General features: G+C 49.1%; 1 protein-coding gene across 5 annotated transcripts in view; it reads right to left on the minus strand.

Moving 5' to 3' along the window:
- Nucleotides 1-303: 303 nt before the first annotated feature.
- ARHGEF6 (Rac/Cdc42 guanine nucleotide exchange factor 6) overlaps nt 304-20,339 on the minus strand; it is a 42,412-nt gene continuing 22,376 nt past the window's right edge. For 2 of the 5 annotated variants that reach the window (XM_075720893.1, XM_075720891.1), the window contains exons 8-22: nt 20,118-20,213; nt 19,146-19,268; nt 17,697-17,835; nt 15,732-15,791; nt 13,426-13,572; nt 12,479-12,565; nt 11,417-11,495; nt 10,513-10,646; nt 10,097-10,222; nt 7,103-7,123; nt 6,196-6,289; nt 5,117-5,206; nt 4,217-4,316; nt 3,249-3,303; nt 304-2,609 (exon numbers count right to left, since the gene is read on the minus strand). In XM_075720893.1, the coding sequence (XP_075577008.1) occupies nt 2,469-2,609; nt 3,249-3,303; nt 4,217-4,316; nt 5,117-5,206; nt 6,196-6,289; nt 7,103-7,123; nt 10,097-10,222; nt 10,513-10,646; nt 11,417-11,495; nt 12,479-12,565; nt 13,426-13,572; nt 15,732-15,791; nt 17,697-17,835; nt 19,146-19,268; nt 20,118-20,213 (1,492 nt within the window). In that variant the 3' untranslated portion in view covers nt 304-2,468. Of the gene's footprint in view, nt 2,610-3,248; nt 3,304-4,216; nt 4,317-5,116; nt 5,207-6,195; nt 6,290-7,102; nt 7,124-10,096; nt 10,253-10,512; nt 10,647-11,416; nt 11,496-12,478; nt 12,566-13,425; nt 13,573-15,731; nt 15,792-17,696; nt 17,836-19,145; nt 19,269-20,117; nt 20,214-20,339 lie in introns of all 5 variants that reach the window. The other 3 variants (XM_075720890.1, XM_075720892.1, XM_075720894.1) reach the window with 3 other exon arrangements.

Raw genomic sequence — 20,339 nt, forward strand, 5'->3', positions numbered from 1 at the left:
GTTCTCCATAAAGCATCCTTGTTAGCAGAGTGCAAGTGGGGCTTGAGGGGTGGAAATGCACCTCCTTCCCCTGGGACCAGGTGCCCTCCCTGCTGCAGGTCTGGGTGATGGTGGAAGCAACAGCCCAAGTGTCAGCATCACCATTTGTACTGGCATCCCCCCAGCATCCAGTAAACCAGAGGGTGGGTGATGCAGCCATGGGCATACTGAGCAAATCAGGGATGCCCAGGCTTTGCTTTTGTGGTGGAAACAAAGGAAGCAGCAGCGAGAGCTAAGAAGCAATTTTTTTCCTTCTTTATTTGTTGAAAATGTCAATTAAAAAACTGTTCAAAATAAAAACATGTTAGAAAAGTTGAACTTGCATAAGTAGTTACAGTAAATAAACCTACATGACAAAGATAAACTGGAAGGCAGCTGACACAACATCCATCTAAAGACAGACTCACTGGAACCTATTTACAAAGCACTGTAAACAAAGTAAATATGGAAACATTGCTGTCCATCCGGCATGGCTTCTTTTCCTTTTAATTTTATTTTCTTGTCTTTTTTTGGCTTCTAGCTCTTGACAAACGCTTGATCCAAAATGTCCCAGTGTGCCCTCCATCACATTACATCTTACAAACATGCATATGTACACAGCACAGGTTTCGACTAAACCGGGGGCAGCAGGGAAACATTTCTACCCTCTCCTAGGAGTGTAAATGGCCCTTGGTTTGCTTCCTTGCACTGGCTGCACGTTGCAAGCCTGGTCCCCAGGCTACCTTTGGGCAGGCAGCCGGACCAGACAACGTTTTGGTCTGGGGACAGCATCCCAGAACAGCAGCGTGAGCTGCTCAGTGTGCAGCAAAGGTTGTTATCCTGGAAAACAATTAACCAGCACAGCAGGGCTTGACTGCTGACCAAACCACTCGACTGTGTGCCTGGGTGGGGATGGTCTGGAGATGGCAAATGTAGCCAGAGCACGACAGACAGACCTCTGTTTTGTCCTAGAAACAGCTCAGATTTAAAGAGGGTTTCTTTTTACACTCCTTGTGCTGTTTTTGAGTCTAGCTCTCCCCAAACACCATTTCCTATGTTCTGGCTAAATTTTAATTGCAAGGAGGGAGTTGTAATTATTGCCTCTATTGTGTCCTTCATGACCAACATAACCATATGACTGTAATGAGCTGCGGTGTGTCTGCACACCCTGGGACCATGCTGCCCTGTGATAAAAGTAAGACTTATCATTAACTTTAACAGAAGGTTACTTTTATAATGCTGCTAAGGAAGGAAGGAAAACATCAGTTCTAAACTAGGGTATAACACCAAATAAGATGAGGATAGCCGATACATATGCATGTTGCCTGTGTGCTGTGTTCGAGGAGCTGTGCAGGGATCTGGAAGGGTGTTGCACGTCCTTGCCCTAGGAGAGTTCCAGCTCTTGTCAAAGCATAAATAGCTTTCCTATCCCAAGAGAAAGTTCCTTTTTTCCTAGTAGAAAGCCCCTTTGGGGCGATGGGGGAGAAGTGGCCCTTGGCTATGTTCCCAGCCTTTGGGAAGGAGCGATGGAGAGCCTGATGTGGGCAAAAGGGAGCAGGGAACCAGCACATTTGGGGGTTGTTTTAGTTGTCAAGCAGTGTTTACATTTCATACAGAGAAAAGCATGTCCTGCGAGGGGAAGCACAGCAAAACTATAAACTCATACGATACCTGAACACTCAATGTGAAAACAAAGCAGGGGATCGGAGTTACAGGTCATGCATAAGAAAAGAGATGGGGGGGGCAGAACAGCAGTTACCTGTTGTGCTAATCACGAGCTGTTAGGAGGCAGTACTGTGCAACATACCTTCCCATGCGCTCTGACAGGTGCTCCAGATCTGACTTCCCCAAGGAGTTCAAATGTCTTCATGTTAATTGCACATTTTAATCAGTATCAAGGCCACACGGGAACCACAGTATTGCTGGGCTCTAGTTCGCTACAGTCAACTAATGGGGAAAAAGAAGGTGGATGGGAAAAGCTTCCCCAGTTGTGATTATCTGAAAAGAGGAGCATGGTGCTTTTTGGTTTCTGCTCAATGCCACCTCAATAATGTTTTCATTCAATAAATAGGTACCGGTGCTTTTGAAAAGAATGAAAGCATTAAAAAGTGCTTAAGCTTCCTCTAGGAAACTGCTGCCAAACCCTTGGCGAGCGGCAATCATTAGCAGAGTCTGTATTTGCTCCCAGTAGCAGGTACGATGAGGTATTAGTTGCTGCAGATGAATTGTGAATCATGGACCACTTGCTTACTGGTTTAGTTGTGATCGATTGTTTGTGGTTTATTTCCTTATTGGATGGAAGAAAAACTATTTTTTTTTCTCTGACTTTTTTTTGGTAACAAAATTCCCAAAACCAACAAAATAAGGAGCAAGAAGAGGCAAAGGATCCAGTTCCGCTTCCCAAAAAACACCTGAGGTCACACGCCACTGCCAGCAGCTTCTCCCCGAATTCAGGCGATCAGGGATGACTTGCGCCCCGTGTCCTCCCTGCCACACTCATCTGTCTGCTTCAGCAGCCTTCTAACCAGCTTCTCCAAGTCCTTCCTGGATTTATGCTCTTCCTCCAAACACTGTTTCATCCTTTTGTTCTCCTGCGAGGGGAAAAATAAAGGAATAAAGATGCAGTTAATGCCCACGCACTTTATGCAGTGAGGTACTTCCACACACCTGTCTGCCCGATGGCTCAGAGCTGATGACGTCCCATGGACGTTTGACAGGTCACTGCTGACTTGTGAGGATGAACAACACGGGTTACCAAGCAGACCCTTACTACCTTACAGACCTGCATGAAAGTCCCAGTGACTTTGAGCAGGCAGAAGCATTCTCCCGTAAACCTAATTTTAGCCTGGGTTGGAGGACCCTGTTCTCCTGCGGTGGTCTCTCCCACCTCCAGGCTTGGGGCTGGAGGGAGGAGGACCTATTTCCTCTGAGTCTACAAGAACTGATATCCACCAGACCCCTATAAAATGAACAGTTCAAGTTGAAAGAGCTTTTCGAGTAGGAGGAAAATGTCATGTTACAACAAAGACCAACTACTCCTTCCCTCCTGCTAGCTCTGGTGCTCAAGGGGCTGCATGGTGAGCTGATTCAGGGAGCTAAACCAGAAGAAAATTAACGCTGAATCAGGGAGCTGCAGGATTGCACCAGCATCAGCGAGACTTTTCCTGGGCAGCGACCAGATGATGACAATGACCTGGCGCAGCCAGCACAAGCAAAACCACTCAAATTACCTGCTTCAGTTCTTTGACTTCATCTTTCAGTGCATAAACTGTGTCAACAAGGCTCCTGCAAAAAGAAATGAGAAGAAAAAAAAAAAATAAAAAGAGCTGGAGTGCAGCAAAACAGCAACAGCACGGGAGCTTTCGTGAGCGAGGCGCTGATGGGGAAGGTACTTCCAGCTTCTGCTTTGCAAGCATCAGGTTGCAGCTATTGCTGCTGCCTGTGAAGGGACTCTGGAACCACAGCCCAGGAGTATTTATAGGCCATCGGTCCAAAATTCAGGGCTTTTTTCTCAAAACTCAAGAAAAATACATTGTTCTGCTATCTTTAAGTTATCAACAAATGTGGCTTTGGCTTCCTTGTTTACGCTACTGCAATAAATAACAACGATCTTAAAACTGGAAATGCCTGAGCATCTTTTGTAAAAACGGCTTTTATTCCTTGAGGTTATGCTTCAGAAAAACGAGCATGAAAGGAATGCACTGTCTGGGTTATACAAGGAGCGTATCAGTGCAGCCACCCAGATGCTGAAGCTATGTAACAGGCTGGGAGCACTCCTAGACAGCGTCACCCGGCTGTCAGGCAGGCTCCTGAGGGGCAGCAGCAGCCCAGTATGTCAGCAGTTGGGGGTAAAAAACAAAACAAAACAAAACAAAACGCACCACTTGTTTGGTTCTGTCCTCCCTGACCCCATTAGCTACATCCAGTAAGCTCTGGGACTCAATAAACTGGCTCTCGGGACCCGGCACAGAATCCCGGAGGGCTACAGCCACGTCAGAGCCGCTGGGATGGCGGCTCTGTTCTTAAAAAGGGACAAAATAGCAACTGAAATAGCCCAGTGGTTCTCACCAGGGCTAAGGCAGCAGTTGTGACACCAGCCCCACGCCTCTGCAGAGGTGCAGAAGGAGAGGGCATTAGTTTTTAATGTCCTTCCAAAAAGCCACAAGGGAATCTGCAAGTGGAGAACCGCTGCGCTTACTTTTCCTCTGTGACAGTCTGGCCGTTGCTTCGTGTTTCCTCTATGATGATTTTCTCTTCCTCAGGAAGAAGGACTTGGGGGATGGAGTCTTTACGGGAGCCTGCGTACAAGAATTACTCATCAGGAAGAAGAAGAGAACGCTTTCTCTGATGCCCATGCCATTCTAGAGACAGCAGCCCTCGTTCCCCCTGCTGCTCTGCAAGCCTGGGGCAGGCTGGGGACACGGGGACTTGAGCAGCCACCAGCTATCTGCCATGGTTAAATAGGGGCTTATATGTACTGCTACCCTGGAGCTAAAGCAGCTAGTGGAGAGTTTTCAAGAGTCCTCATGGCATCTAAAGCTACATCATGACTTATAAATGAAACAATTCAATTAGGGTCAAGAGCTCTCAGAAGAAACATGGCCTCACTTTTTTAGATGTACCATTATTTGATAGTTCAGTGATTTAATTTGACATCTCCCCAGCAATGATAAATAGTTATATTTCCAGAGTTGAAGATGTTAGATAGGTTCTGATGAAGCAGCTTGTTCTTAAACACGCAGCTGATTGAGAGATAATAGTCATGCTTCCTTTCTAAAGCTATATGCAACCTGAGATTACCATCAGGTTTTCAGTGCTGACAGCCACAGGCACTGACTAGGTTTGCTTAATTCCTAACAAGTGCTGGTGAAATAGCTGTGTCTCATCTGCCCTCCTACCTGCTTCATTCTCTGTATTTAGAAGAAAAACAATGGCAACTAAACCACTAGGTAGATGAAGCTCCCTTATCTTGAAGATTAAACACCACACAGTTTCCTAGCATGAGTCTCGTTGCTGTATGATGCAACCATCTGTTTTTTCCCAGAGGGGATATCAGTGTTGCAGACAGAGTAAAAACTAAATCCGGCTGTGTGCCCACCTGAGCTGAGAGCTTGCTGGAAGCCTGCCCCGGTACAGTATGCCTCGATCACCTTCAGGATCTGAGCATCTTCCTCCAGCGCAGCCGTACCTGTAATACATTGCAGACAACAGCTATCACAAAAAGCAAAGTGCTCTGGCTTCATCCCTTCCAGCCTTTGCTCCCAAGTCCCTTAAGAGAAGCATGTGATGTTTCCTTGACTGACACCGTCTCTGGGACTTTGCCTAATCCCTTTTTGAGGTCCTTTATATTTTCTGGCCTTTACAACATCCTGCGGCATTGAGCACCATGATTAAATGGTAGGAAAATGCACTTCCAGCTGCTCATCTCGGCAAAAACTCAGGGGGTGATACCTGAATTTGGGTGCAGGGAGCACTGGGAGATGGGTAGGCAGAGCAGCCCTGCCAGGAGGGGTCTGGTACAGCCGCATCAGAACAGGACTCGGAAACGTGAAGTCTTCATTTCAAGCCCTAGCTGTCTTCTTGAGGGAGACAACTGACCCCCCAGGCTGTACACCGTGGCAGCTCGCTGCCAGGTGACCATGGCCTTTCATACAAAGCCACCCGAGGAGTGTCCCAGGTGGACTTCAGGGAGCTGTCAGGACATCCCTCTTTGCAGGTGGATACCCTACCCCTGCAGGGATGGGGTCTTTTTGTGTTCCCTGGTCCACCATGGAAACTGTTCCAGGACCAGCTGGCAGGGCCAGGCGAGGGTTTGTCCCAGCTCTCAGATATATTTTGATGACCGCTGATGTGCAGTTTTGCTGCAGCTTTTAACAACTTCGAAGTAGTTCCTCGGCTTCGTAGCCAGAACAAGACCACCCGCAACCACATGATCTTGTGCTAGCCATCATGATGAGGGTGGTAGCATGCCTGGTAGTTGTAACTGGGAGGAGATCTGTCAGAGGCTGAGGACCGCCGTGCTTCCAGAAACCTCCTATGCTCAGCAGCACGTAGGCTTGCTCACAACGCGAGCATGCTATCGCATCCTGCACCGTAAGAAAGGCTGTTCTCAAAGTCCCGTGGAGATCACTGAGTACACAGAAACCTCCAAAAAGAAGAGAAAAATACAACACTTACTTTTCCGAATAACAAACTCTTCATCAGATGGTTTTCTCTCAGTTTTCCTTTTTGGAAGAAACTTCTTCATTGTTTTTGGACTTTTGCTGGAATCCTATAGAGAAACAGACTCTTGTGTTTAACCATAACGAAAAAGGCAGCTCCAACAGCAGAGCAGTGTAGATGAATGCAGCTATCCATGTTATGCACAACGCATTAGAGAACTACAAAGCAGACAACGACAAAGTTGGGGAAAATGACGCTTTGCCTTTCTCATGCGCTAGTTGTGGCCCACTGCTCCCTGGAACAGCAGTGGGAATTGCACCTGCAGCTCTGGGACAGGACAAGCTCCTTTAGCGAATTCAACGCTCTGCTAAGATCCTTTAGCCAAAAAATTCAAACACATTCACAGCACTTTTAGTCGCTTACCGACTCTCTGGTCTTTTGTTAGAAAACCCTAAAATGTTGTTTATTTCCTTGACTCAATTTGATTTCCAATATAAAACAGTTGGCAAACGACATTGTTTCCAAACGATTTATTTGAGAGTTTAAATCCCCCACACACATACACAGAGAACAAACAAATACACACAAAGTTAGTGTGTGCTATGACTCCACAAGTAAGAAACACAAGCTTTTATCTCCTTCACAGAGTTACAAGTCTCACTGATTTGGAGAGAATTAGTATATTAGTAGGTTACATGCAATATGGATTTTAAGCAGGAGAAGAGGCATGCCAGGAAGTTTAAGTACCATAATACTAAATCCTTTTCGAGGGTTATCTCAAAATATATTTGCCAGTTGCCACTGACTCTCACAATAACTTATGATACAGCCAGGCAAAATTAGAGTCGTGCAAGCATGAGAAGCATGAACAGGAACAAGCATTCTTTGCCACGATAAGCCAAAGAGATGTATCTACCCTTACCTTTAAGATATAAGACATCCTCTACAATGAATATGCAAAGAAAGAGAAGATGAGTGTGAGAGATTGATGATTTTATTGACCAAGTCCATTAAATCCACAATTCTAAAACACATTTAAATGTTAGTCTTGCAATTAATGTGGCACACGCTCCGTACTGGTTTTAGAGCACTATCAACATGCAAAGGAGCATGGTGTCATGCAAAACTGAAAAAATTACATGTGAAACGCATGGTAAGTGGGCATTAATACACTCTAAACACATCAAAATAGAGAACATGCCTCCTTGGTTAGTAGGTTTCTGTAGATGTTGGTTGTCTAAAATGGTGCTTAAAAATGCAGGACCCATTGGTGCTAGCCAGCGCTGCAGCCGCCCCACGTGCCCAGCTCCATCTGAGCCCTGGGGAGCTGCTTGGGATCTGGCCCCGTGCTCAACACCAGTCCTGCGGTCTTCCACCCAACCCAGCCAGGATGACGGGATGCTTTGCCCACCCTGCTGACAATCTCCCAGGACCGCATCTTCTCAAAGGAGACCCCCTTGGAGGGGACCTGCCATCCTCACTGGAGACCTGACAGCATCAGGCATCAGCGCAGCAGCACCTCCCCGCTCCGCTGGCAGGATGGGGAGCTCCCTGCACACCCCATGGAGGGTCCCATTCCTGGGATGCTCAGCACAGGGAGCCGCGTGGCTCTCCTGTAGGTCTGACGAGCAAAGTCCGGAATCCTGATGTCATAAACCTTTCACCTAATTGCAAAGCAGGCCACTTAAAAAAATAAAAAAGTAGTAGAAGAAATCATCTGTAAATCTTTTTTCACTTTGCTAACCTGAATCCGGACCCACCGCTTTATGCACAGCACCTGCTCTGTCATTTCAAATGATTACTGGAAACAGAACAGGAAAAATGACCCAATTTCAATGGAAATAACAAGAGTGCTGTGCGGTATGCAAGCAGGTTCTGGGGTTTCCTGAGCACAGCTAGGTACAAGGAAATGTACAAGACTGTGCCATCCCATCCTACACTACTCAAAGCCAATTAAAGTAACACTGGATGTCTGAAATTCTCTAATCTTTTAATCAAACTCCCCCACTCCCTTCCCTGCAAATAACCTTTGAAATTTGCATTCCTTCATTATATCTTCATTATAGGAAGGTGACTTGCACCGAGCTGTTAGCGTAGTTTTTGTGCCCTACTTTAATACTAAAAAAAAAAAAAAAAAACCTAAACAAAAAAACCCAATGAAATAGGAGTTCTGCTTAGTGACTGAGCACCCCGGAGGGAGGGATGAGGCAGATGCAGATCTGCTTGGGCCAGCAACTGAACTTATTTCACATTTGTCATTGCAGGCTCATGTCCACGAGTCCCCCCTCCCCGAGAGGGGAGCTGCCCCCCAGGCTCAGGCTGGAGTGACTGGGTACAGACTGCGCCTGCCCACCCCTGCTCCAGCTCTGGTGGGCCCGCTGACCTCTGGGTTTCCACCAACGCGGCCAGCACAGCCCGTTCCTGTGCAAACCACGTTTTTGGTCCCTTGACACCTTGCACTCTACCATCCTGCCTGCAGCAACATCCTGCCCCTCGGGGCTCTGCGCCCGCTCGGCCTCTCTGGCAAAAACCTCTCACCTGGTTTCAACAGAGAGAGTTTACTTCCTGCTACGCATGGCAGGGGACAACTGAGAAACTGCAAAGGACCGCAGTATTAATGGTATCACTCAATCTGCGGTTTTGGCCTCCCTTATAAACAAATATCAGCCTTGCACTTTCACACAGAAAAATTTCTCCTCTAATTCAAGCCTCTTCCCATATTTTAATTCACCACGCATGCAAAGAAATGGTTTAATCTATGTTAGAAATTCAGGCCATGTGAAGACTAAGGGTCGTTCCCAGTCTGCTTGGTTGTTTTTTGAACAATTTAATTCCCAAACTGAAACGCATTGTTTTACAAATTTTAAGAAATAAATGTAACAAAATGCCGTGAGGCTACCTAAATCTCTACCTAGAGTAGCGGACCCCCAGCCGCCCCAGCTGCTGGGCTCTCCATCCCTGAGTGCCGGGGAGCTGGGGGGGTGCGAGCCCCCTCCTCACCTCTGTCCCCACTGGGACGCTGGGCAGTGACGCTCCCAGGGCTGCTGTACCAAGAAAAGCGGCTGACTCAGAACCGGAGTGCTCATTCAGTAAGAGGAACGTTACCCGAGTTACTGGTGAGTAATCCCAAAAGTTTAATGTGAGGTAGGGAAGGAGAGCACTGCAGTTACAGCGGGGGGTGAGAATCAGAGTTGGGTTGTATTTTGGGTTTCCCCACGCCGCCTCCTACCTCCCAGGCTTGGGTTTCTGCAGGGGAAGCAATCCCTTGGGCTGCTGCCTCCCGGCAGGGTACAGGTGTATAAAACACTCAGGTGGGCAATGAAGGAGAGTCGAGCCCCACAGCTGCTGCAGGGAGCCCTGCTCCAGCCACCAAAACACAGGGTGGAAGAAACGAGGAATATCAACAGGCCTTTTTCCTCTTCCTCTTGGTGCAGCATTGCTGCTCGATCCTGCAGTGCCAGTCTGGGCAACGCTGAGCCGCTGCTAGGGCTCCTCTCCACGCAGCATGTCCCCGCAGGGAGCCCAGCTCCCAGCCACGGCTGAGGCCAAGGCAGGAGGAGGAGGAGGAGGAGGAGGAGGGGAGGCAGCTCCACCACGGCACCAATGGGACACGCAAGGCTGCGGGACACGCTGCTGCGAGACCGGTGACATCCAGCAGCTGAGGGCGCTGGCTACAGCAGCCGACAGCAAACACGGTGAACGGGGCTGAGCCTGCAAACACATGTGCTTGTGCTTCACTTGTAGCACGCAGCCAGCTGCAGCGACAAGCATCCGTCGCAGGACTGGGGCAGAGGGCACAGTCATTTCTCTCAACAACCCCATTACCCTGAGCTTCTGTGCCCTCACTATGGTGTAAGAACCCAGACAGAAGCACTAGGGATTGCCACGGTCCTTTGCAGGCACGTGGGATGGTTACCTCTTTGTAACTCAGCGCTGCCGACGGTCTGAGTGGAGGAGCAGGACGGAGGCAGCTCAAGCTCCAGGGCTTGAGGATTTTGGGGGGTTCCAGAGGCCCACGGATCTGTCCGGCTGAACTAAATGTCTGAGAAAATAGATGAGAAGCAAATGAAGACTGTTAGCCACCAAACAATGTAGAGAAGCAGAGGGGGATGGACAAGAGTTCACTGTGAACTCCTTCGAGACATCTAGGTTGCAATAAAAATAGGGCAGGATGCATGTAAAGTGGTACAAGCACAACATGGTTGCAAGCACAACTGCAGGATGTGTCTTACAGCTCTACACATTACCTCAGTATCAAGGTGCGTTGCCGAAACAGAGGGAGCAGGCAGCGCTGAGGAACTCCAAGAGAGGCTGGGGAGGTGAGACGCTTACCGAATGAGCGCTCCAGGACTGCGTTTTGGATACGGTGTTGCATGTCCCTTTGGTCAGCCTTTGCAAGTGGTCAAGCCATTCGTGCAAGTCCTGGCTGGTGCTGCAGGACACAGTGATCCGCTCCGTCATGTTCCCTGTGGCAGAAGGTTAAATAAATGTCTTTAGCAAGCAGTAGAGACCCAGGAGGAAACACAGGGTGAGCTCAACTCAGCACAGCAGCAAATGGCTCCTCAGCTTGCAAAGTCCAGTGGCTGCAAAAGGCGAGTGCAAAGATGTGACTGCCCGCGGTGCTCCGGGCCAGCACGGGAGCAGCACAGAAAAGCTAAGGGAACTGGCAAGATGAATGTGTGAGGAATTACTTAAGGTTAAAAGCAAGCAAACGCAACATTTCCATGATTAACAGGACCCTGACACCAAATACCACCAGCACAAATAGCTGCACTGCAGCCAAGTCACTGAGCATGACAACCGCGTATAGCTACAAGCAATGAGATAATTGAAGGGGAAAACTGGGAGGAACATAGGAAAGCTACCTGATGACCAGAGCCATTAATCTGTCAATAAATGAGGTGTTCACAGCTGCACAGGATGGACCCTGGACACAGACAGGGCATGCATGGCACAGAGCAGTGCTACTGGGGTCACAACCAGCCCTGGCAGGAGATTTGTCCCATACGAAACACTACGGTCTCCAAAAGCAGCCCAGTGCCAGAGACAGGGCTCAAGGGCACTGGGAGGAGGCTGCCTTAACTGGGAGGGAGATGCTCAGGAATTCAGACAACGCATGGTAAAAGAGCAAAAAGAAAAGTGTGGCACAGTGGGTGGGGGGAGGAGGAAGACCAGTACCTCCAGTGGCAGCTGCTGTTTGGACTGGGAGATGTCCCCAGGCAGGGGCCACACTGACCTGCAATTTCAAACACGTGCTCGTTCCCTTCCGCATCTTCCAGCTTTGTCAGCGTCATTCCCATCAAAGGCAGCTTTCCCTAGGAGAATTGAGGAGGAGTCAGTGTCTGCATCTGCCTCCCAGCGGGCACTGTTCTGCTGGTTTCTGCTGATTCCTTTCTCTTTGGGAAATGCCACTGAAAACTAATTTGTGAAGGCTTCAGACTGCAGGAAGAGTCTCCTTTAACGTATGGATCTAGACTTCCCTGCACAACTAGGTCAAACCCCTGGGAAGAGGCTCCCATGATAACCGAGTCATCCCCGGCTCATCTGCTGCCCTTACCCTTCACTAGGTGCAAACCCTTTTTACAACCAAGTCAGGAGGATGAACTTCTGGTTTTTCTGAAAGCCTTCCCTGCCCCTCTGTTTTGCATGCTAAACTGCCTGCTCACCTTACTCCCACTGGTGGGTAAAATCTAAAAACCCAGCCAAATCCTTCCCAAATCTTTCCCATAAGACAAATGACACATCAACAGGAGAGCATCCTTTTCCTGGAGGTTATTGATGGTTTCAGGCAACTGGAGAAAAGCCAAGCTCCCAACAGTCTGACTGCAGCCATTCAAATGGTAAAACACAAGAAATGTTGGGGTCCCTCATGGAGTGGAAATTTTGGGCTTTTTACAGGGGGCTTTATAGTAGCGAAGTATATTCCAGAGTTGGCCCAACCCGGAGAGCCAGCTGGCTGGGGCAAAACCCTACAGCTGGGTCAAGACACCTTACACACACACACACACACACACACAAAATTCTTGAGAACAGCATGTAAGACAACATGCTGCAAGGGTTTGGGTTTTTTTTCTAATTTCACAGCATTCACACTTACCAAATGCTGTTTAACCAGTTGGCAGGACAAAGGCACTAAGTGTCCTGGCAGGCATGGTAAAACCAAGCCCTGGTTCCCAGCCTGGGGCATTTGCATCACAACAGAGAGGTTTGAGGAAACAGAGGATTTGAATTTGATAACAGCTATCTGATTTCCTTTTTCACACTTAACGCCTTGCAACTTCAAATTAAGCGTGTCTACCTGATAGATGAACCCACTCATCCGTGGGCTTGCAGACAGCATCAGCAAAACATTTGAAAACAACAAGAAATACCGCTCTTCTTTCTCCTGCAGGGATAAGAATTTAGGTTAGTCCAGTTTGCAATGCATCACAAGCACTTTCCTCCAGCCAACTGAACCTCTTGGAGCTGTAATCACAGTCTGCAAGAGATCACTCCCAAACCAATTATTTTGGCTTTTTTTTCTTTACAGCATCTCATTTCTGTACTAGTTTTTCCTGCATACATTTTTGTCTGCATCCTGCTAAATCTCTTCCAATCATTTCAGAGTGCCTCAGAAGACCAAGACCTTATGTCCCCCAGCATCTCACATCCCAAACAAGACTCTGGGACTAGACTCTATGGGGCTTTGTTTTACAGGTCTTTCCAGGGAAAAGTTGCTACAGCAAGCAAGCAATTCAGTGATAACAGGCACTTTCCCACACCAAACAAGCAATATGCGTGGCTTTAACACCACTGCTGAAGGTCTGCGGCAAGCACTGGTGTGACGCTTTAGGACCAGTAGCACAGGAATCCCTCCAGTTATTTCCAAAGCGCAGTCAGCTCTGGAGTGGGACGTCATAGCAGCCGCTGCGTTGTGCACAGGACGTGGCAAAATCGTTACGCTAAGGCACACTTTCAAGTCACTCTCATTTCTCAGAGTAAGTCACAGGGGGAAAAGGAGGGAAATTAATGTCCTATACGTCACCGAGATGCTTCTTTTGCTTGAAAAGTGTGTCACCAAAGGCCTGACTCCACAGATGCGCACATTGCGCAGCTCTTGTCCAGGTAAAATTATTTATCAACGTTATTTGTCAGCACTTTGCTGGCCTGGGGTGACAGTAGCTGCCTCCTCGCATCGCTGATCCTGTGAGCAAGGGAGTATTTGGACACAATGTCTTCAGCCAGGAGAAGGACCACCGCACTCACCTCACTTCCCCCACACTGTACCATGACCTGGGACATGTAGATGATGTTTCCCATTGTTTTTATGTCCTCTCCTTCCCAGCGCTGGATGGATTCAGAAAGGATCTGCAGTTCGAGTTGCTTCCTCTTCCTCAGCTCTTGGCATTGCGACTGGGAATCACAGCGGGGCACTTTGTTAGCCGAAGGGCAGTTGCAAACCCAAACCATCCCTATGCAGATGGTTTTACCAGCAACGCTCCCACAGCCATGTGGGCTCAGGGCTGGTTACATCAAGGGATCAGGAAAGCCTGCTTCAGCTCTATTACACAAAGTTTGTTTAAAAAAAAAAAAAAAAATCACACCCTAGCAATTTATGAAGTAATGAATACGTTAAAATGTCAAAGAAATTGCGAACTGCACTGAGCAAACTTTTCTTTCCGAACCAGTCCTACCTCTGAGAGTACAGGGTCACATTTTCCAAACCAAGACAGCCGCAGAGTTAAATGTCTCTAATTTTGCTGCTGCTTAGAGAGATTTTGCCCATTTTGCCCAAACAGCAGTTATGCTTGTAGCAATGCAAAGCCCCCACGAATCAGATGGGTGGATATTTTCTAACCAAAATTTGCACACCCAAAAGCAGGACTTGGTGCAATATTTCAGCAGTGCCGTAGAGTAGTGCAAAAAGAAGCTTTTAAAGGTGCCGTAATTGAAAAGACTGCACTGATGCTCAGCAGCTGGGGACTGGTAGAGCTCCACAGAGCGGCCAGTCCTTCAGCAGCTTTCAGCAAGCAGAGGGCAATGCTGACTAAGCAACAACAGCCCTGCAAATCCAAGCAAAACTTGCTTTAACTGACCTCTCTGCCAACAGGGAAAATTGCTGCAAAGCCAAACCCAGGCTCAGTTTTCACCAGCTGCTTGGTTTTTTCCAAACCCCTGTTTCTGACAGAGATTTTCCTCCTTTCCAGCTCAGCTTCATACAAACTCTTTGACTATCCAGATCTCCAAAGAGAGAGGCTACATTGGGTCTAGTGTGAAAACAGACAATTTTGAACCAGACTGTGGGGGCTTCCTTCGGTTTTACAACTCTCGTGTGCTTTGATGGCTCCCTGGGTGTCCAAATCCAATGTTCCCAGGATGCAAATCCATATAAAATCCAGAGCAATCTATCACACTCTGTGCAGATGTGATGCGGCTCTGTGGTCCCTGCCCTGTCATTGCTCGGGAGCATCCCTGGTCCCACCATGGGACCATGTGTCCGTCGCAAGGGGCATCTCTGCCCATCTAACCTTGAATCCGCACTGAACCTTTGTAGTCATAATGTAATTACATTAAATTGCTCAGTGCCCAAGTACACATTTCAAGTAAAACCGTCCATCACTTATGAGCATTCCTAAAGATTAATGACACTGTGTAATTTAACTGAATTATTCCCCTACTAGAATAAATGGAAAGGGAGCTGAGTTTCTAAGTAAATGTAACATGATCGCCCTTTCCTGTTTTCTATGAACTTTCTCCTCCCCATCTTTTATCTGCACTGCTAAGCACTGAAAACTTGCATCTGCTGTGCTAAGGAAGGAAGTTGGACCACATCTGGAGTGGTTGTAGTGAAAGGTATTCAGTGGCTACAAAGCGAGAGAGACTATAGCTTTTTTAATAACCGAAAAAAGCTTTGCTGGGTAAAACCTTTGCGCACGTGGATGGCTTTTCCCCCTCTTTTTCATCTCACTGCAGCAGGACTTTGAGGGGTGTAGGTAACACAGCTCACAGAAACAGGTTTGTTATCTCTGACTCATCCCTTCGCTGCTGCTTGCTCTGTTCCCCACCAGTGGCTCCGGCACCCGGTGCTGCAAATTACCTGCAATACGGTCAAAGCCTCCTGATGCCCAGGGACCAAACCTCAACAAAACCAAGAGACACTCAACGGGCTCAGAGGAGTTGAGTCAGACGCCCGTGTTAACGTTTCACAGTTCATCTGAATGAGCAAGGGGTGGTCTAGTTTCAGGTGGCAAACAATTAGGGTACGGAGGCGAAAGGAGATGAAAGGGACCCCGCCGCCACCACTACCCACGCATGGCTTTCCGCAGCAGAGGAGAAAGTCGGAGACCTTCCGTTTCTGCTGCCGGGACCATGGAGCCAGCATGTAACTGCTGAAACATGCAGCCAGAGGGGCAGCTCTAGGCTTGAAACTTGAAATTAAGATTCTTTATAACCCATCTTTTCCATTCCAAAAGACCTTTTTTTCTAATGAGGAGACAAATGTCAGGCTTGACTCATTCTTCGTGAAATGCAGCTCTGAAATGGAGTGCTCTATTTTAAGAATTGCCACCTACCACAAGGGACTTGAAGGATGTGACGGCTTTCAAAACCTCTTCGTGATCTGCATGCGCCTCCTAGTGAAGGGAGAGAAAAATCCCTCAGCCACCAGCAGCAGCAGCTGCGCTGTGCAGCACCCACTGCCCCGGTGCACCCAGGGCTGCAGAGCTCGCAGGTGCTGGGGGCTGTGGGGCTCGGGCAGCATGGGCTGCAGGAGGGGACCAAAGTCCCCCAGCTATCTTCCTCACAACCCTGTTCAATGTGACATGGTTTTAAAGCAGCTATGCAGTTCATTGATACCAATTTAATGAGTGTAAAATGGCTAGAGCAAGAGCAGATATGATTTTACTTCGAACAAACTCGGCTTGCAAAGAAAATCAATCAAAACAGGCAGAGGTGTAGGGTGGATTTCTGGTTTCACCTTTGGGAAGGAAGCTTCCATTGGCATGCAAGGTATTCCAGCCGTTGCCCCATCAAGGGTGCAGTTTCCATGAGCATCACTGGGAGCTTCACCTCCGGGTTTAAGGGAAGGCACGTCTGAGCGGAGAGCTCTTGGGCCAGGGAGGGGAAAACGGGATGCTGCCCCTTATCTTGGACTGCAGCTGCCTTCTGGTACTCTCCCAGCACCTACTCCTGGGCATCTAGGGCCCTACATCATAAGCTATTCACCATCCAGACTCATGCCAAACAAATCCTAAGGTGTCTAGGTTGTGATGGAGCTGTCCCTGTGGCTGTCAGAGCCTGCCTCTGAATCCGGGACAAGGGCTGCCCTGAACATACCTGCCCCATCTCCAGCTGTGCAGCAGTGCAGGGAATGCTATGGTATACATCCACACTGCATACACCTATACCGCATACATCCATACTCTTCCCACAGCATCGCAGCTTAAACCTCAACCCTACTGATTCATGCAACAAAACCCCCACGCTCGGCTTGGAAACTAAGAGAAATAGCTGACGTGTGCGTCCCCGAATCCACTGCCAACCCCATCCAGCATCCTGCAAAGAGCATGCTGTCCCTGTACGGACACGGTGGCTGCTGCCAAGCTCAGCTCAGTCCCTGCAGCTCAGCTAAGCCAGGTGAGAGCGGGACAGGTCAGGTCTGCAGCGTGCCTGCAGTACAGGCTCTTATGCCCTCTCCTATGCAGAAAACGCCCTGGCTCAAGCACAGAGGTTTTAATCCTCTGGCTGGGATGTGGATTTGAATGATCGTGGCTAAGCATGCTGAGTAATTAACTGGTAATTAATACTGGAAGAGGGAAAAAGCAAACCCGGTTAAAAATAGACTGTTACTTCTGTTTTCTTCACCTCCTTACAGCACCCCTGAGGTCTGCATCCCCGCGGCTGGAGTACACCAGCAGGCGAGCAGCAGAGCTCCAACAGCAGAGATCTTTACAGTCCCCGGGGAGAGAAATGTCCTAAAGTAGATCTGCCACCCACTGAGGAAGTCTCTGTCCCCCCTCGCTGCTCTCCCTGCTCCCAGGCACTCGCTCCTCCGCCCCCGTGTCTGTGCCGGTTGCCAGATCGATGTCTGCCTGCGCAGCCCTGCCTCCGCCCCGGAGCACCAGCCTTGGGCGAGGGGTGGGGATGTGCCTGCGAGCTGCAGGAGCGAGCAGCTGGGGATAGGAATCTCATAACATGATAATAAACCCACTGATTTATTACCTGCTGTGCAACTAAATACCAGTTGTAGCCTGACCCTTTTACTTGTGCTGGAAATGGCCCATCTTTGAGGAATGGCTGGGGCGAAGAGCAGGCAATGCCTTCCCACAACATCCCCCAGCCTCCACCGCTTTCCCACTTTTAATCTGAAAGGTAGATAATGTCCCACGGAGGTGGAACACCTCCTTGGAGGAGTGGTAAGTACTTTTACCGATGTGGTACTCAAATACCAATGGGCCGAGGTACTCTTGCAGCTTGGGGGGCAGCTCTTGCAGCATCGAGGGGCACAGCCCGCCCAGCAGTCCCCACATCCCACCTACCTCCATGTGCCGCTCCAGCTCCTGCAGCAGTGTCACATATTTATCCAGCCTCAGGAAGGGTTTGCTGAGGCTCGTGGTTAAGATGAGAATGCCTGGGTTGGCTGCACCCTGGCTCTCCATGAACTTCTCCAGCTCATCACTATAAATAGAGAAAACAACAAGAAGAAGGAGGGCTCGCCACCGCTGAGGGCTGTGTTTTGCTGCCTCCCACACTCTCTCTGAGCTGTGCCTTTTTAAAGGCAGCCCAGCCTCCCCTCCAAGCACCCCCTGCCGCAAACCTGGCAGGGCAGGCAGGGAGCTGTGAGCTTCCAGCCAGGCAAGACCCCGCTCCCCGGGGACGCAGGGGAGGATGCTGCGCGGTGGCGGGTGTTGGGTGCCCAGCCTCTGGGGTGTATCGGTGCCAGCAGCAGCTCGTCCCCCGGCAGAGCGAGGTGGCACAGGGCCAGGTGTCTGCTGGACGGCGGGGGCTGCAGAGGCTGGTGCTGTGCTGGAGGATGCCGCAGCAAGGTCCCGGGACCCTGCTGGGAGCCGTGACACCGTTGCAAGCTCGTACATCGCTCTGGAAAACATGGCTCGTGCGTGTCAGCACATTTGCCAAAGCTGATTCTTTGACTGATTTAAGAAAAGGGGTCAGACTGAGGAACCACACGAGCGAGTCATTTACAGGAACCAGGCTTTTCATTAGGCTGAATTAAAGCTGCATTTCAGCAGGTAAGTAAACACACTGTGAGTTCCCACTACAGAATGGGAAGACTTAAACAGTATGGCCGGGGTCCTGGTTCTCCCACCACTGCAGGGAGGACAGCTAAACTGCGTTAGGGGCGACACAGTTGTAGCCTTTTGGCTTGGCACGCTCTTTAGCATGACATTATACAAATTCAAGTGTCTACTCAAGTGGGACATGCTGAAGGAAGATGTTATTACTGCCATCAACCAATGACCCTGCAAATCAAAGATTTGGTTGAACAGCAGTGCAATTATTAAATTGGGTAATTCTGGATGACTCGATGACCACCTTCCTTTTGCGACAATGTGTCCCACACCATAGAGCCACAGGGGAACAGATTCCCATCTGCCAGTGCGTGAGCGCTTCGGCAGCGGGTCTGAACCAGCATTTGGGTCCTTTAGCAAGTAACAATCACAGGAGATGCTACTGCAAGGGCTGAGTGAGGTTGCCTCTGTTTTACCCAAGGTAAGAGTCCTGTATGTGCAGACAGGACCTGTGAGACCAGCTCTGAAGACAAGCGGCATGAGTTGTGTCCGTGCTGGAGCTGAGAGGCTATGTTGAAGAGACCAAAGCCCCAGCAGTTTTCCCAGCAGCAGGATGCTATGTTATCCCCCTTGCCCTATTGTCAAAACACAAGTCAAAAGCCACGCCAGGCCAAGTATTGATAATAAAAGTAACTTTTTAAAGGAGGGATTTCAGTCTGAATCTCCTCCATCACTCACCTGTGTTGAGTGAGGACGTTGACTGCGGACGGGTGGTTAGCACAGTATGTCAGATACAGGGACCTGAACTGGGGCATCAGGTTCATGAAACAGCCTCCCACGCGCTGCTGGTTCTCAGGGAGCCTATGGACACCAACACACCAGCCACAACATTAAGCCTCTTGATCTGCACCCTGCAGCTACAGCACTCTCAGGTTATCTGCCCAGGAACCACCCGCTGCATGGGGACGTTCCCAGGTCACCGCATAACTGTGGCACCGAGCAAAACACCCATGCCTGCCACTTGGGAAGGAGGAAGAAAGAGGTCCTCAGATGGGCCCGGGTGTCTGTGGTGCAGACAGTGACTATCACACCCCGTTATCAGCCCAGGACAAGGTGTGACCCAGCCTGTCCTGTCCCACCAGCAGAGCTGCAGCTGGGATGCTGTAGCCCACTGCGGCTGATGAGGGTGTGCTGGGAAGCACTGGGTGCAATGGAGGGGTGGTCCTCCATATATGAAAGAGGAGGTGGAGAGAGAAAGGGAAGCCACAGCCTGAATACATTTCCAGTATTCAGCCTTTTCCCCATCTGTTTTCAGCCCTTCCAAAGGAGAGGCTGGACTAAGGCTGAACATGTGTGCCAGTCTCCCCGCGGGAAATTACCCCTAATAATTTGCTGTTTGCTCCCTGGCAATCCCTACCTTCATGCCTGCCAGATCTCCCACCCTGTGTGTCTGCATCTTTGGTCTAGTGACACTTTCATGTCAGGTCTAGTGACAGTCTCATTCAGCAGATGCCTTAACAGTAGAAATGTCAGAGTTTCTCCTACCTTCCCTCCTGCCAAAGCACTACCTGCTGCCTTTCTTCAATCCTGTTATTTTCTTCTATATTTAACAAGACAGCAGCCAGGAGGAACATTAATGAACATGTCTTTCTGTTATTTTTAGCTGCAGTTTAATAGCTTAACACCCTCAGCGCTATGGCACGAGCTTACTTTGCAACTTCTTCCAAGGCTTGGTTCAGTGTTTGCTGAAATGCAGAGATTTCTTCCACATTTCCCAGCAATGACGCGATGTCCACAGCGCTGAGCCTAGAAGAGTTAAATTGCTGATTAGCATCAAAGAGATGTTGCTCTCAGGACTACCCCCATGGCATCTGTAAGCAGTCTTCCAAAAAGACCCAAGAATTTCTCTTTCCCCAGATATACCATCAGACA

The sequence above is a fragment of the Pelecanus crispus genome, chromosome 13 (genome assembly GCF_030463565.1).
Source record: "Pelecanus crispus isolate bPelCri1 chromosome 13, bPelCri1.pri, whole genome shotgun sequence".
Classification (NCBI taxonomy): Eukaryota; Metazoa; Chordata; class Aves; order Pelecaniformes; family Pelecanidae; genus Pelecanus; species Pelecanus crispus.